The sequence below is a fragment of the Oncorhynchus nerka genome, linkage group LG28 (genome assembly GCF_034236695.1).
Source record: "Oncorhynchus nerka isolate Pitt River linkage group LG28, Oner_Uvic_2.0, whole genome shotgun sequence".
In the NCBI taxonomy this organism is placed as follows: Eukaryota; Metazoa; Chordata; class Actinopteri; order Salmoniformes; family Salmonidae; genus Oncorhynchus; species Oncorhynchus nerka.
The window spans coordinates 30,435,471-30,452,069 of NC_088423.1; the positions used below are offsets into that span (position 1 = coordinate 30,435,471).

At 41.6% G+C, this 16,599-nt stretch overlaps 1 protein-coding gene across 2 annotated transcripts; it reads right to left on the reverse strand.

Moving 5' to 3' along the window:
* On the reverse strand, positions 1-16,500 carry LOC115112677 (GTP-binding protein SAR1a-like). Of its 2 annotated transcripts, XM_029639704.2 has the most exons (8): positions 16,424-16,500; positions 10,285-10,357; positions 9,603-9,722; positions 9,403-9,468; positions 9,172-9,275; positions 5,837-5,929; positions 4,713-4,844; positions 1-4,168 (listed from the first exon to the last, which is right to left on the reverse strand). In XM_029639704.2, the coding sequence occupies exons 2-8, from the start codon at positions 10,340-10,342 to the stop codon at positions 4,052-4,054; spliced, it is 690 nt and encodes a 229-aa protein (XP_029495564.1). In that variant the 5' UTR covers positions 10,343-10,357; positions 16,424-16,500; the 3' UTR covers positions 1-4,051. The 2 variants fall into 2 exon arrangements, with proteins under 2 accessions (XP_029495564.1, XP_029495565.1); XM_029639705.2 differs by lacking the exon at positions 5,837-5,929.
* Between the last annotated feature and the right edge of the window lie 99 nt (positions 16,501-16,599).

Genomic DNA, 16,599 nt, shown 5'->3' on the forward strand with positions numbered 1-16,599 from the left:
TCACTGTCAACTGCGTTTATTTTCAGCAAACTTAACATGTGTAAATATTTCAACATAACGAGATTCAACAACTGAGACATGAACTGAACAAGTTCCACAGACATGTGACTAACAGAAATGGAATAATGTGTCCCTGAACAAAGGGGGGGTTAACAGTCAGTATCTGGTGTGGCCACCAGCTGCATTAAGTACTGCAGTGCATCTCCTCATAGACTGCACCATATTTGCCAGTTCTTGCTGTGAAATGTTACCCCACTCTTCCACCAAGGCACCTGCAAGTTCCCGGACATTTCTGGGGGGATTGGCCCTAGCCCTCAACCTCCGGTCCAACAGGATCCAGACGTGCTCAATGGGATTGAGATCCGGGCTCTTCGCTGGCCATGGCAGATCACTGACATTCCGGTCTTGCAGGAAATCACACACTGAACGAGCAGTATAGCTGGTGGCATTGTCATGCTGGAGGGCCATGTCAGGATGAGCCCTCAGTCCAGCCTCTCTCAGCCTATTGCGGACAGTCTGAGCACTGATTGTGCATTCCTGGTGTAACTCGGGCAGTTGTTATTGCCATCCTGTACCTGTCCCGCAGGTGTGATGTTCGGATGTACCGATCCTGTGCAGGTGTTGTTACACATGGTCTGCCACTGCGAGGACAATCAACGATCCGTCCTGTCTCCCTGTACCGCTGTCTTAGGCGTCTCACAGTATGGACATTGCAATATATTGCCCTGACCACATCTGCAGTCCTCATCCCTCCTTGCAGCATGCCTAAGGCAAGTTCACGCAGATGAGCAGGGACCCTGGGAATCTTTCTTGAGGTGTTTTTCAGAGTCAGTAGAAAGGCCTCTTCAGTATCCTAAGTTTTCATAACTGTGACCTTAATTGCCTACTGTCTGTAAGCTGTTAGTGTCTTAATGACCGTTCCACAGGTGCATGTTCATTAATGGTTCATTGAACAAGCATGGGAAACAGTGTTTAAACCCTTTACAAATTAAGATCTGTGAAGTTATTTGGATTTTTACAAATCATTTTTGAAAGACGGTCCTGAAAAAGGGACATTTCTTTTTTTGCTGAGTTTATTATAGCTATGAGCAGCCAATAGTCACCAAGTACTTATTTTACAGAAACAAAAACCACGTATACAGTTGGTAGACTATAGGAAATTGCATACATCATCTGTAACCTACACAGTTGTGATAAAACCCTGGTATTACAAAATAATGCACTTTTGTATTAAACAATTTATAAATAAAAAGTGTTAATGCACTTGTAGTCACATTCATGTCATTGGTTGGTAGTGAAACAACTGGAATTATCAATACAAAAACAGTCATTTATGAGAAAACAACAACTTTGTCCTTGTTGGTAAAACCTGTCTGGTATGTAACTATTTAGGATAATAGGATATCAATATATTCTTGAAGGAAGCGGAATTCTACTGGAATAGCCATGTAATAAAACATCAATTATCATCTGCATAGATTCCATGTTTTTTACAGTAAAATACGTTTAGGGCACCATTGCTTTCCTTTTATGATATGCATTTGAAAAGATAACTGCTTAGAATAAATGTAAGGGTGTAGGCCTATACGCTTTGGCAGTTATAGAAAAAAGAATTTGGCCTGGTTGGTATAGCAGACCTAGCTCAATTACAATTTGAAATCATTTAAAATACTTCCGCTGTGCTTGATTGAGCTTGTATGTTGCAATAGAACCAACAGAAAATTCCCAGAAGTACAAACCTGGCAATCCAGGCAGGCTAAAGAAAAATATCAAAGTATTTGAAAGATTTCTAAAAGTATGTGAACCCAGGCCTGCTATGTAGTACAGTTGAAGTCGGAAGTTTACATACATCTAAGCCAAATACATTTAAACTCAGTTTTTCACAATTCCTGACATTTAATCCAAGTAAAATTTCCCTGTTTTAGGTCAGGTAGGATTACCACTTTATTTTAAGAATGTGAAATGTCAGAATAATAGGAGAGAGAACGATTTACTTCAGCTTTTATTTATTTCATCACATTCCCAATGGGTCAGAAGTTTACATACACTCAATTAGTATTTGGTAGCATTGCCTTTAAATTGTTTAACTTGGGTCAAACGTTTTGGGTAGCCCTCCACAAGCTTTCCACAATAATTTGGGTGAATTTTGGCCCATTCCTCCTGACAGAGCTGGTGAATCCGAGTCAGGTTTGTAGGCCTCCGTGCTTGCACACGCTTTTCAGTTATGCCCGCAAATGTTCTATTGGTTGAGGTCAGGGCTTTGTGATGGCCACTCCAATACCTTGACTTTGTTGTCCTTAAGCCATAACTTTGGAAGTATGCTTGGGGTCATTGTCCATTTGGAAGACCCATTTGTGACCAAGCCTTAACCCCCGTGCTTCATGGTTGGGATGGTGTTCTTCGGCTTGCAAGCCTCCCCCTTTTTCCTCCAAACATAACAATTGTCATTATGGCCAAACAGTTCTATTTTTGTTTCATCAGACCAGGGGACATTTCTCCAAAAAGTACGATCTTTGTCCCCATGTGCAGTTGCAAACCGTAGCCAGGCTTTTTTATGGCCGTTTTGGAGCAGTGGCTTCTTCCTTGCTGAGCGGAAGTTGATATAGGTGTCGTTTTACAGTGGATATAGATACTTTTGTACCGGTTTCCACAAGCATCTTCACAAGGTCCTTTGCTGTTGTTCTGGGATTGATTTGCACTTTTCGACACCAAAGTACATTTATCTCTAGGAGACAGAATGCGTCTCCTTCCTGAGCGGTATGACGGCTGCATGGTCCCATGGTGTTTAAACTTGCGTACTATTGTTTGTACAGATGAACGTGGTACCTTCGGGCGTTTGGAAATTCCTCCCAAGGATGAACAAGACTTGTGGAGGTCTACAATTTTTTTTCTGGAAGTCTTGGCTGATTTATTTTGATTTTCCAATGATGTCAAGCAAAGAGGCACTGAGTTTGAAGGTAGGCCTTGAAATACATCCACAAGTTCACCTCCAATTGACTCAAATGATGTCAAGTAGCCTATCAGAAGCTTGTAAAGCCATGACATCATTTTTTGGAATTTTCCAAGCTGTTTAAGGGAACAGTACACTTAGTGCATGTAAAATCTTGACCCACTGGAATTGTGATACAGTGAATTATAAGTGAAATAATCTGTCTGTAAACAATTGTTGGAAAAATTACTTGTGTCATGCACAAAGTAGATGTCCTAACCGACTTGCCAAAACTATAGGTTGTTAACAAGACATTTGTGGAGTGGTTGAAGAACGAGTTTTGATGACTCCAACCTTAAGTGTATGTAAACTTCCGATATCAAATGTTCGTGGAAGGAGAGAGCAGCAATGTCGAAAAGACACAAACGCGGAACTGTTACACCAATAACCCCTCTGAAATCCAATGCCAGCAACTTAAAAATAAACCATGGTTACGAACTGGTTCAAAGCGATGACATGTCCTACCCTGTAACGTCATCATAAGTGGGAGGAGAAATAATACTGTAATAATAAAACTGTTTGACTGAGGTATGATTCAAAATGCCCACCACCACAGTACTTTCAGAAAGTAACAGATCATTATGACGCAACGTGTAAACTACACAATATTGGTTTTGAAGTTTGAATTCACTACATAGGGCTCAGACTATAAAAGGGTGTACCAATTATTATTAGATTTTACTATTCTACTATCAAACATTTACATATTTCAACACTGTTTGAACCCAAAGAAATATGTCCAAAACACAAGAGTATAAATACTGTATCAATAAAAATATATTTGTCTTAGAAATATATTTACTTATTGAGGCCACACTTTCTCAAATGTAAAAATTACAATAAATATAGCACGCTAGCAGTTAATAGATTTTCCAGCGGGTAGATTCGTGAGGCATGTCTGTCCTCTTGTGTACTTGGCTGACCTGAACTTGTTACACATCCATCATAGTTGCTTGAACCATGGTGGAAATGACCATTTTATTTGAAATAATCTAGCCCACCCAGTAAGTTTTGAGTTGGCTGTATAGTGTGAATCTAGTAAGAGAAATAGTGATGGATCGATCAGTCAATGTACTGTGAGAGCCAGCGGAAACCATCTCCGTATCCCTGCCTCTTCAGAACACTACACATGAAGATCTCCATGGGCCTCAGGTTCAGCTCCTTCAGTGACACATTACCCTAAGGAGAGAAACACATAGGCAGAAGAGACAAGTAAAGATTACCCTCCAATCCAACCTTTTCCTTTGCATTGGAGTCAATGTGAGACTACAGAGTTACCATAATAAACTACTACAATGAAGTGGATCCTAACTGTACTCTAAATCAGTCATTTGTCATCCACATTTAGTCATTGTCTATACTAGACCCAATTGCCTAGCTCTGTAGTAGTGTTCTCACAATACCAGTATTGCAATACTATGATACCATATTTACTTGGCAAATAGGAAAATACAAAGCAGACTTAACTCTATGGTCCTTCAAAAAACTATTAAAAACACGTATGGAAAATAGTGTCGATTGTGTGCTTTCAAAATAAACCAAATGTGACAACATAATGCTGTTTTTTTCAACATTAGGACTGCTTTATGTTTTGTTTGTTTTTCTTCTTTACTTCCTAGTATGATTGTACTGGTACTATCCAATGTCAGTTGCTCTGGAGGCTGCTGCTCTAGAGGGTAAATGATGTTGTGTGCATTCAACAGTAAGCCCCTCTCCTCCTCACCTTTCCGGTAGTGTGTCCAATGAGTCCGAACATCCCTCGGAGTGCGTCTTCACTGATTGCCTCTTGGCGGTCGATCTTATTCCCGAGGATAAGTACAGGCACATTGTAGATGGTCTCATCTGTTAACAGCGCCTGGAGAGGGAGAATGTAGAGGGCCAGTTAAACCTCTAAAAGTTCTCCTAAGGTTTCATGTGATATTGTTTAAAGATGGTCATACCATGGATCCTTTAGCTATTTCAGTTGGAATTTTAGGACCCCTTTAGGTATAAAAGTAATTGTAAAAAAAAAGAACCTATAAAATATTTACATTTGGCCTTTACTACTATTGCCCTTAGAAACGCATTGAATAAGACATGCATAAATGGCAAAAAAAGACAGTCAAAAAATAAATAACAAGGAATAAGCTGTCTGTCCTATATCTAGGAAATATAAGAAAGCTCACAAATATTTGTTGTTTTAGACACATTTAACCGCTTGTTTTTGTTGGCTTAAAACTACCTCCATTAATTTGTATTGGTTAAATTGAGACTAGTTCTGTGACACTTGTGGGGGTCGTGTTCGTGAGAATGTCATCTTTCCATAGAGTGGTCATATTAGTTAGTAGGCCAAACCTTTCAGACGCTACAGACGTTTTCGTGACGAGACCTATTGTCTCCTGGTATGACAAACAGCTCTGTAATGCTGCCATTTTCCACCTCAGATGCGGAAGGGCGACATAGGCGGATGCAGTCCATGCAACTGATATCTTGCTTAAAGACGCACTATGCAGAAATCGCACCGACATTTCCTGGTTGCTAAAATAGTAATAGTTCGTTTAATTTCAGTTTATGTGACAAAACAAACAAGTATAGTCTGGAGAATCATTGTACCATTTAAATGGCTGTGAAATACATTTTCCATAACCAAAAATCTAGTATTTTCAGCTGTTTGAAGCTGGTGTACAAAACCGAAAGTAAAAGACTCAAAAAAAAAAAAAAAAAACTGGAAGCATAGAAATACTTTAAGAATGGTGCCGGAGGGGATGACCAACTGATGACTAACTCCTAACCAACTGTGCTATTTTGTTATTTTTTTCACATTGTTTGTAACTTTGTTTTCTGGACATCAGAACAGTGATTACTCACCTCGAACTGGAAGAAGACTTTTTCTTTAACGAGTCTGACGCAAAAGATATCCTGTTTTCTTGGGAACGGGCCCAAATCCGGAGGTAAGGCTGCCTTAAGAGAATTTGTAGATGAGTGAGTAAACCTCCACTACCATCTGTTCTATTGGCCAACGTGCAATCATTGGAAAAGAAAATGGATGATATACGATCAAGACTATCCTACCAATGGGATGTTTCACGAGTCGTGGCTGAACAACAACACGGATAATATAGAGCTGGCGGGATTTTCCATGTATCGGCAGGACAGAGAAGCTACGTCTGGCAAGACGCGGGTGGGGGTGTGTGTATTTGTCAACAGCTGGTGCACGATGTCTAATATTAAAGAAGTCTCAAGGTATTGCTCGCCTGAGGTAGAGTACCTTATGATAAGCTTTAGACCACACTATATACCAAGAGAGTTCTCATCTATATTATTTTTCGTAGCTGTCTATTTACCACCACTAACCGATGCTGGCACTAAGACAGCACTCAACCAGCTGTACAAGGCCATAAGCAAACAAGAAAATGCTCATCCAAAAGCGGCGCTCCTAGTGGCTGGGGACTTTAATGCAGGCAAACTTAAATCCGTTTTACCTAATTTCTACCAGCATGTCACATGTGCAACCAGAGGAGAAAAAAACAAAAACAACTCTAGACCACCTTTACGCCACACACAAAGATGCATACAAAGCTCTCCCTCACCCTCCATTTGGCAAATATGACCATAATTCTATCCTCCTGATTCCTGCTTACAAGCAAAAACTAAAGCAGGAAGTACCAGTGACTCGCTCAATACGGAAGTGGTCAGATGACGTGGATGTTACGCTACAGGACTGTTTTGCTAGCACAGACTGGAAAATGGGATTCATCCAATGGCATTGAGGTGTATACCACCTCAGTCATCGGCTTCATCAATAAGCGCATCGACAACGACGTAGTCATCCCCACAGTGACCATGCGTACATATCCCAACCAGAAGCCATGGATTACAAGCAACATCCGCATCGAGCTAAAGGCTTTTTATGTAATGCGGATGTTGCTCATAATCCATGGCTTCTGGTTGGGATGTGTACGTACGGTCACTGTGGGGGGGACGTCGTCGATGCACTTATTGATGAAGCCGATGACTGCTAAGCCCTCAGACGAACCATCAAACAAGCAAAGCGTAAATACTGGATTAGGATTGAATCCTATTACACCGGCTCTGACACTCGTCGGATGTGGCAGGGCTTGAAAACTGTTACGGAGTACAAAGGGAAACCCAGCTGCGAGCTGCCAAGTGATGCGAGCCTACCAGACGAGCTAAATGCCTTTTATGCAACACTGAAGCATGCATGAGAGCACCAGCTGTTCCGGACGACTGTGTGATAGAGCTCTAGGTAGCCGATGTGCGCAAGACCTTTAAACAGGTCAACATTCACAAAGCCGTAAGGCCAGACGGATTACCAGGACGTGTACTCAAAGCCAACTGGCAAGTGTCTTCACTGACATTTTAAACCTCTACATGTTTCAAGCATACCACCATAGTCCCTGTGCCCAAGAAAGCAAAGGTAACCTGCTTAAATTATTACCTCCCCGTAGCACTCACATCTGTAGCCATGAAGTGCTTTGAAAATCTAGTCATGGCTCACATCAACACCATCATCCCAGATACACTAGACCCACCCAATTTGCATACCGCCCCAACATATCCACAGATGATGCAATCTCTATTGCCCTCCACACTGCCCTTTCCCACCTGGACAAAAGGAACACCTATGTGGGAATGCTGTTCAAGGACTACCGCTCAGCGTTCAACACCATTGAGCCCACTAAGCTAAGGACCCTGGGACTAAACACCTCCCTCTGCAACTGGATCCTGGACTTTCTGACGGGCCGCCCGCAGGTGGTAAGGGTAGGCAACAACACGTCTGCCACGCTGATCCTCAACACAGGAGCCCCTCAGGGGTGAATGCTTAGTCCCCTCCTGTACTCCCTATTCACCGATGACTGAGTGGCCAAACACGACTCCAACACCATCATTACGTTTGCTGACGACAACAGTGGTAGGCCTGATTAGCGACAACGATGAGACAGCCTATAGGGAGGAGGTCAGAGACCTGGCAGTGTGGTGCCAGGACAACAACCTCTCCCTCAATTTGAGCAAGACAAAGGAGTGATCGTGGACTACAGGAAAAGGCGGGCAGAACAGGCTCCCATTAACATCTACGGGGCTTTAGTGGACCGGGTCGAGAGTTTCAAGTTCCTTGGTGTCTACATGACCAACAAACTATCATGGTCCAAACACACCAAGACAGTCGAAGAGGGCACTATACCTTTTCCACCTCAGGAGACTGAAAATACTTGGCATGGGTCCCCAGATCCTCAAAAGTTTTGCATCTGCACCATCAAGAGCATCCTGACAGGTTGCATCACCGTCTGGTATGGCAACTGCTTACTGACCGTAAGGCAGTGGTAGTGGCTTCCTGCCATCCAGGACCTATATACTAGGCGGTGTCAGAGGAAAGCCCAAAAATTGTCAAAGACTCTAGTCACCCAAGTCATAGACTGTTCTCTCTGATACCACACAGCAAGGGGTACCGGAGTACCAAGTCTAGGACCAAATGGCTCTTTAACAGCTTCTTGACACCAAGCCATAAGACTGCTGAACAATTAATCAAATGGCCACCCGGACTATTGACATTGACACACCCCCCATTTGCGGCTACTCGCTGTTTATTTTCTATGCATAGTCACTTTACCTTTATGTACAAATTACCTCGACTAACCTGTACCTCCTGTATATAGTCTTGTTATTTAAATTGTGTCACTTTTTTTCCATTTAAAAAAACTTGTTAATTTGGTAAATATTTTCTTAACTCTTCCTTTAACTGCATTGTTGGTCAAGGGCTTTTAAGTAAGCATTTCACGGTAATGCTTATAGTTGTTCTAGTCAGCGCATGTGACAAATAAAGTTTGATTTGATTTGAAATAGCGCACATAGAACAGATCTACCGTTTCTTAGACTTGTTTTCAACGAGTGACAGATCTACCACTCAAATTTCTATGTAACTTTTTCGGGGGTCGCCCAAAAAGTTACATATTGCAGCTTTTAAACTGATGGATTTCGATCAGGATTTTTGTATTATGTTCATTAAGTTGATGCACGGGTGCGTCAATAAACGTAAGGATTTAATGCCCTGCTCATCAGTGAAAAGCAATGGTGTATTGATTAGCATTTAGCCATACAATAACTACTGGGTGTAAGATACTGTATAGTGCTTATTTACTACTACCATCTATTTTCTTTGTAGAATTGTGTTGGGGGTTGCTTACATCCAGTTCAATTTTGGCTTCTTGTAGTCTCTCATGGTCTGCACAATCCACCAGGTAGACTATACCATTTATAGCTGGGAGGTAGTTCTTCCAGATTCTTCTGGCTGTGAGTGAAAATCAAAGCAGTTTCATTGATCCCAAGTGACTTGTCCCTGCCACTTAAGCCTTGGTATCACCTGAAGATTTCAAGACTTAACCATAAGTTAACCAAGTTTGAGTTCTAATGTGTACCTTGTGTGTGACCACCAAGATCAAATGTTGTGAATGTCATCCCAGCAATGGTTAACTCTTCTGATGCTGTGGGACAGAGGCAGACAAATAGACTACTTTAGGAACACCAGACAAAGGTCATTCAATAAGAGCACTTAAAAGAGAACGATGGACAGCCATAGGTAAGTAAGCAAAAGGTGTCTGAACCTCCTTTGCCTTACTGGGATGTAGGGTTGGCACATGCTGTCCCAGTCGGTCATCTCTAAGCATGTGCAGTAGTGTTGTTTTCCCAGCATTGTCCAAACCAAGGAACACCAGCTTCCCAGACTTCTTATACAAACCTGGAGGGAGATACAAGTGAAGAGACAGTCTATTTACCATCAAATTTAATGTAGGAAAATATGATGCTGACAATACGACATGGGATTGAATAGCTGATTTGACCATAATATGATTAGGTTAGGAATGTGGTTGAGAAAGAAAACACAGTTATTGGTACAGCATGAGTCAAACGCTACAGATACACTCAGAAATAAAGTTGATCACTCTTCAGTATGTAATTCATCTTTCTTCAGTAGTTAGTTTGAATGATTGAATGGTTTAAATTGTATTATAAATTGGGTGGTTCGAGCCATGAATGCTGATTGGCTGACAGCAGTGGTATATGAGACTGTATACCGTGGGTATAACAAAACATGTATTTTTACTGCTCTAATTACATTGGTATCCAGTTTATAATAGCAATAAGGCACCTCAGGGCTTTGTGATTTATGGCCAATATACTACGGCTAAGGGTTGAATCTAGGCACTCCCCGTTGCATCATGCATAAGAACAGCCCTTAGCCGTGGTATATTGGCCAAATACCACACTTCCTCTAGGCTTATCGCTTAAATGCACTGTACCTAGTAACTGCAGCACACCACTGAGGCCTCTGTAGATCCAGTTAAATATAAACGACATGTCTGTTATCTTCACCTGAAACAGAAAGATTAAATAACAAACAGTCACTTACAGTGTTAATGAAAATCCTGACGGTACTTAACTACACTCAGCTTCATTCATTAGAGGACAGACAAGGGCCAACTACAACTCTGCCACACAAGAGAAAGTTAGACATATTGCCTCTACACATTGCTTCTGGCTCTACCCATATACTACATATTTTATTTGTGAAAGAGCAAGTAAAGTGCCAAGTTTCCCAGACATTTTCCATATGCACTGAATTTCTCTCTAATTTTGTGCACAAATTTGTTTACATCCCTGTTAGTGAACATTTCTCCTTTGCCAAGATAATCCAGCCACCTGACAGGTGTGGTATATCAAGAAGCTGATTAAACAGCATGATCATTACACAGGTGAACCTAGTGCTGGGGCCACTAAAATGTGTAGTTGTCACACAACACAATGCCACAGATGTCTCAAGTTGAGGGACCGTGCAATTGGCATGCTGACTGTAGGAATGTCCACCAGAACTGTTGCCAGATATAGAAATGAACATTGAATTATTATAAGCCACCCCCAATATTGTTTTAGAGAATTTGGCAGTACCTCCAACTGGCCTTATAACCGCAGACCACATGTAACCATGCCAGCCCAACACAATTGGCCATTTGAATGCACAGAGATACTGTGACGAGATCCTAGAGGCCCATTGTCACGCCGTTCAGCCACTGACATCACCTCATGTTTCAGCATGATAATGCACGGCCCCATGTCGCCAGGATCTGTACACAATTTCTGGAAACTTTAAAATGTCCCAGTTCTTCCATGGCCTGCGTACTCACCAGACATGTCACCCATTGAGCATGTTTGGGATGCTCTGGATCGCTGTGTACAACAGCGTGTTCCAGTTCCCACCAATATTCAGCAAGTTTGAAAAGCCATTGAAAAGTAGTGGGACAACATTCTACAGAACACAATCAATAGCCTGATCAACTCTACGTGAAGGAGATGTGTCGCGCTGCATGAGGCAAATGGTGGTCACACCAGATACTAACAGGTTTAATGATCCATGCCCACATTTTTTTTATCAACAGATGCATATCTGCATTCCCAGTCATGTGAAATCCATAGATTAGGGCCTAATGAATGTATTTCAATTGACTGATTTCCTGAACTGTAACTCTGTAAAATATTTGAAATTGTTGCATGTTGCATTTATATTTTCGTTCAGTGAAATAACAAAATCTCTAAAAAATTGTTAGAGGTGATACAATTTGTTTATCAATGAAACATGATGAAATAAAAATACAGAAATAGTCAATTGAAATAATATAACAGCTAAATCACAAATCACACAGCGCAATAGACTTAGTCACACCTACAGTGGGGCAAAAAAGTAGTTAGTCAGCCACCAATTGTGCAAGTTCTCCCACTTACAAAGATGAGAGAGGCCTGTAATTTTCATCATAGGTACACTTCAACTATGACAGACAAAATTAGAAAAAAAAATCCATAAAATCACATTGTAGGATTTTTTATGAATTTATTTGCTAATTATGGTGGAAAATAAGTATTTGGTCACCTACAAACAAGCAAGATTTCTGGCTCTCACAGACCTGTAACTTCTTCTTTAAGAGGCTCGTCTGTCCTCCACTCGTTACCTGTATTAATGGCACCTGTTTGAACTTGTTTTCAGTATAAAAGACACCTATCCACAACCTCAAACAGTCACACTCCAAACTCCACTATGGCCAATACTAAAAGGACACCAGAAACAAAATTGCAGACCTGCACCAGGCTGGGAAGACAATCTACAAGAGCACAGACACAAGGGACAACAGACACACAGGTCTCTACATTGCAGATGAGCTGAAGGCAGCCATCAATGACCTTGGATCACAGAAGGTATTTGCACTGGTGACAGACAATGCTGCAAACATGAAGGCTGCTTGGTCTAAAGTGGAGGAGTCCTACCCTCACATCACACCCATTGGCTGTGCTGCTCATTCATTGAATCTGCTCCTCAAGGACATCATGGCACTGTAAACAGTGGATACACTCTCCAAGAGAGCCAAGAAAATCGTTAGGTATGTGAAGGGTCGCCAAGTTATTGCTGCAATCTACCTCACCAAGCAAAGTGAGAAGAATAAGAGCACCACATTGAAGCTGCCTAGCAACACCTGTTGGGTGGAGTTGTCATCATGTTTGACAGTCTCCTTGAGGGGAAGGAGTGTCTCCAAGAAATGGCCATATCACAGTCTGCCGATCTGGACAGCCCCATCAAGAGGATCCTCCTGGGTTATTTTTTTGGGAGAGTGGTAAGCAGCCTGAAACTCCTGAACCCTATAGCAGTAGCCATTGCACGGATTGAGGGAGACAACGCCATCCTGTTGGATGTTGGAGGTTGGAAAGTGATAGTGAAGATGAGGCCTCAGAGTCTGATGTTCAAGAGGTGGACATTGAGGAGGTCTAGGGAGAAGACATGGAAGCCTGAGAGGAAGACAACCAAAGCTTCAGTTTCTAGACTATCATTTTACAGATGTATGTTGAAAACGGTTTTGGGAGATGCGATGGATCATTGGTGATCATTCAATATTCCCTTTCTTTTGTTGTTCAGTGAAATCCTCCCATGTGAAGAGTCAACTCATTTAATTAAAGTTAAATTTGTAACTAATTGTTGTTGCTGTTTTTTTCTATTGGAAGGATTTAATAATTTGCAATTATGTATAGTTATAATAAGGTAAAAGGTTTATGTTTCTGTCTCCATATGATATGGTAAATATATCCAATGCAAAAAACATCTACATTTAAATGGTATTATTATTAATTTGCATATTCCCACGTAAAGTTTCCACCTCTGAATATTCCCCAAAATGTACAACCTTAGTAGTGGCACTTTTCCTAATAGTATAGGGTGAAAAAAATACAAATAACTCACTGTATGCAGCCCCTCAGATTACATGGTTAATAGCATGGAGCATCCACCCACAATACATCCCAATACCCATGACAGGTTAGACCCCTTACCCCAAGGCAGTAGTAATATAAAGATAGTCTCATTATTTTAAAGCAGAACTATATTACCAGTTTTAAGGAAACACAACTGGCAAAATAGCACAGAATAACATACGGTAACCTACCTCACGTGCAAGGTTAGCCTAGCTTGAAGACACTATATCAGATATCCCAATAACAAACTAAAATAACGAATGACACCCGTTACTGTGTTCATGGGGTCTGTATGAGGTCTAATAGAAGTAACGTAAACTCACCCCATTCTTTACAAATGTGCGCAACTGCAACATTCAAACGAGGCTACAAAGAAAACTAATGGGACTGTAGCGACTAGATTTACTTCAAAATCGGTGTGAACTATGTGTCTATTCAAGCGTTGATCGACATGGTAATGGCTCTATAGTGTAGCGACCCGCACAGACAGCTGTGTGTTATGTGCTAGGCTAGGAGGTGGTTGTGTTGTACTGACCAGTACCCGGTGTTCGCGGGGTCCGACATGTCAATCAACCTGCTATCTGCCAATCACGGGAATGCCTGGAATGTTCTGATGCCGGGCATCCTGGTGGTTGGCGGAGTGGCGTGGAGGGGGGTTGGGCATTGGAAGTTAAGACCAGGTTCAGCCTTTGTTCTCTCTCTCTTACGTCTGGGCTTCACAAGAGAAGGTCACGATTGGCTTGTGGGTTATCTGTCATCTATTTGGCGTGTGCTACGGCCCAAACAGTAGCCTGTGTAAAGTTGGTTCAATAAACCGTCAATTCGCAAACTCAAGCCTCTGTCTGGACAATTGTTCATTTATGATCTAGTCAGGTCATTACAATAGTATTGGAGAAAAGTTTAAAAAACGGGCCCTCCTTTACATCGTGGCGTGTCATGTCGTAACGTACAGCATGCATTAAGCAACTATTTCTGTCTTACAATCTCTCTCCACCAGGTGTAGCACTTCTCTCGTCCTTTTGAAAAAAGAAATGGACAGTGACGGGGTAAGGGTGGGATACCTAGTCTTTGTCATCGTTGCATGCATCATCATTCTCAAAGCCGCTGTTTACTTCTAAGATCACTTTAGCACCGCCCTAAAAACGCGATTCGAATTCGATACAAACCTTCAAATAGGTATGTAAATGACACATATAAACTCTTTATAGTGTTTTATTTACATTTTAGAGGCGATAAGGTGATAAGTTGGACAGATCGAGTGAAAAAAAGCCATTTTCCCACACGACATCTCCTTCTCACCATCACGCATTAGTTTCGCTTCCCCATCCGCCATTTTCAATTTGCCTGCTTGAATTACGCAGAAACGGGCAGCGTTTAGGTCATGTCATTTATTTTGTTGGAAAGGGGAGAAATTGTGCTTTACAATGGTATTGACATTACAGTTGATCTGGAGTTGTTGGGGCGCTAAAATAAGGGCAATTGTACGGACCAATGCGATGTACGAGTATACGTGAGTTTACGTTAGTCTGCAACGTTGTCACGGTAATATTATTCTCTGAATGGCTAATTAGGCCTAAATGTTCAGTATTAGGTGTCCCTTCTTATCCTTGCACTAACGTTACTTTGTAATGTCAAACAACTGAAAAGTCCCCAACTTTAGATTTCCTCTTCTTTCAGGTCATAAACAGAAAGTTCAATTACTTCCAGGGAATATTTTAGAACTAACGTTAAATCACTTCAACTCACAGTAACAATTATTTGATGTCCATCACTCCGGTGGGTAACGTTAGACAGCTAGCATCACTCTGGCGAAAAAGACAGTCACTCGGTGGTATGGAACAATCCTCTTCCAGAACTAGTACGTCCTCTTTCTCCAACGATACTCAGACGTAAGTTACTTTCTGAATTCGGCTCCTCTCTACTCGTTATCGTTCTTTCTCTCCTCCTTTTACAACACACTTGCCTGCGCACTCCCTCGAGCCATCCCCCCCTTCAGCGCCCGCCCGCCTGAACCCCCCGCCCCCAGACCCCCTTCAGCACAAATTCATGTTACTCCTATGAAAGAGAGAAAGTGAAATATTCCTTGACATAAACTCCCCAAGCCACTAATAATAACACAAGCCACTTTCCTACACACTCATTTCTGCTGCAGTGCAACGCTGAATGGAAATAGGAAGAACACACATTTTATGGCTTATAAAAGTGTTGACAGTGCTGAGTAAGAACTTAAACATGAACTCACTAATAAAAACAGCATCTCTTTGCTGTATTTGTTGACAGTCTCTGCATTGTGCATGGTGATCTTAGGCTTGTGTGCAGCTTCTCAGCCATGGAAACTCATTTCATAAAGCTCCTGAGGAACAGTTTGTGTCCAGAGGCAGTTTGGAACTCTGTAGTGAGCGTTGCAACCAAGGACTGACCATTTTTACATGCTTCAGCACTCAGTGGTCCCATTCTGTGAGTTTGTGTGGCCTACCACTTTGTGGCTGTGTTTGTCTATGGAGATTGTATGGCGGTGTGCTCAATTTTATATACCTGTCAGCAACAAATGTGGCTGAAATAGCCTAATCCACTAATTGGATGGGGTGTCCACATACATTTGTATATATAGTGCAGGTAGACAACTGTCACCCATTCACACTAACCGGGAGCTGGCTTACTGATCATAGCAGTCAGACTGTCTATAAAAATAGTCCAGCAAGAACAAATTGTGGCTACAGATGACATTTGATACCTCTGGGTCAGCCATGACTGACTGATACACACGTCACATTCTTGATAGTGTCTACTAACTTGCTGTGTGAATATCATGACAGTGACCTGCAACTAATTCTAGAGTTTACCTATATATGCCAGGCTATGATAAAACGCAAGGTTGTTGGAGTAAGATTTGTTATTGACTATAGATATACAATGGACAATATAATATAGCTATAGGCCTACGGTTGTTGACACCATATAGTAATCCGGTCTGGAAGCAGGTGACTGTAAACTTGCAACATCAGCGTTGCTAGAATATACATGTGTAAACAAGAAACAGGCCGAGGCAGAAAAGGTCGCAAAACAACCCACTCCAATTGATCAAACTCAAAACATACTGGTCTGATAAACAAGTGTGTAACGTTGATTTTCATGGAATTGATAATTTACCTTGTGTCCGTGGCTCTAACACGTCCCGTTACTTTTGGTCAAGGCTTTTTTTCCGTGAATGACTGGTCCAAAAATAATTTGAGTTTACCGGAACTGCGTAACAACTGCTATTGGGACAGGCGTCACGTGAAATTACGATCCCATACCTTTATAATTTGATTTTCTAAGACAAGGAA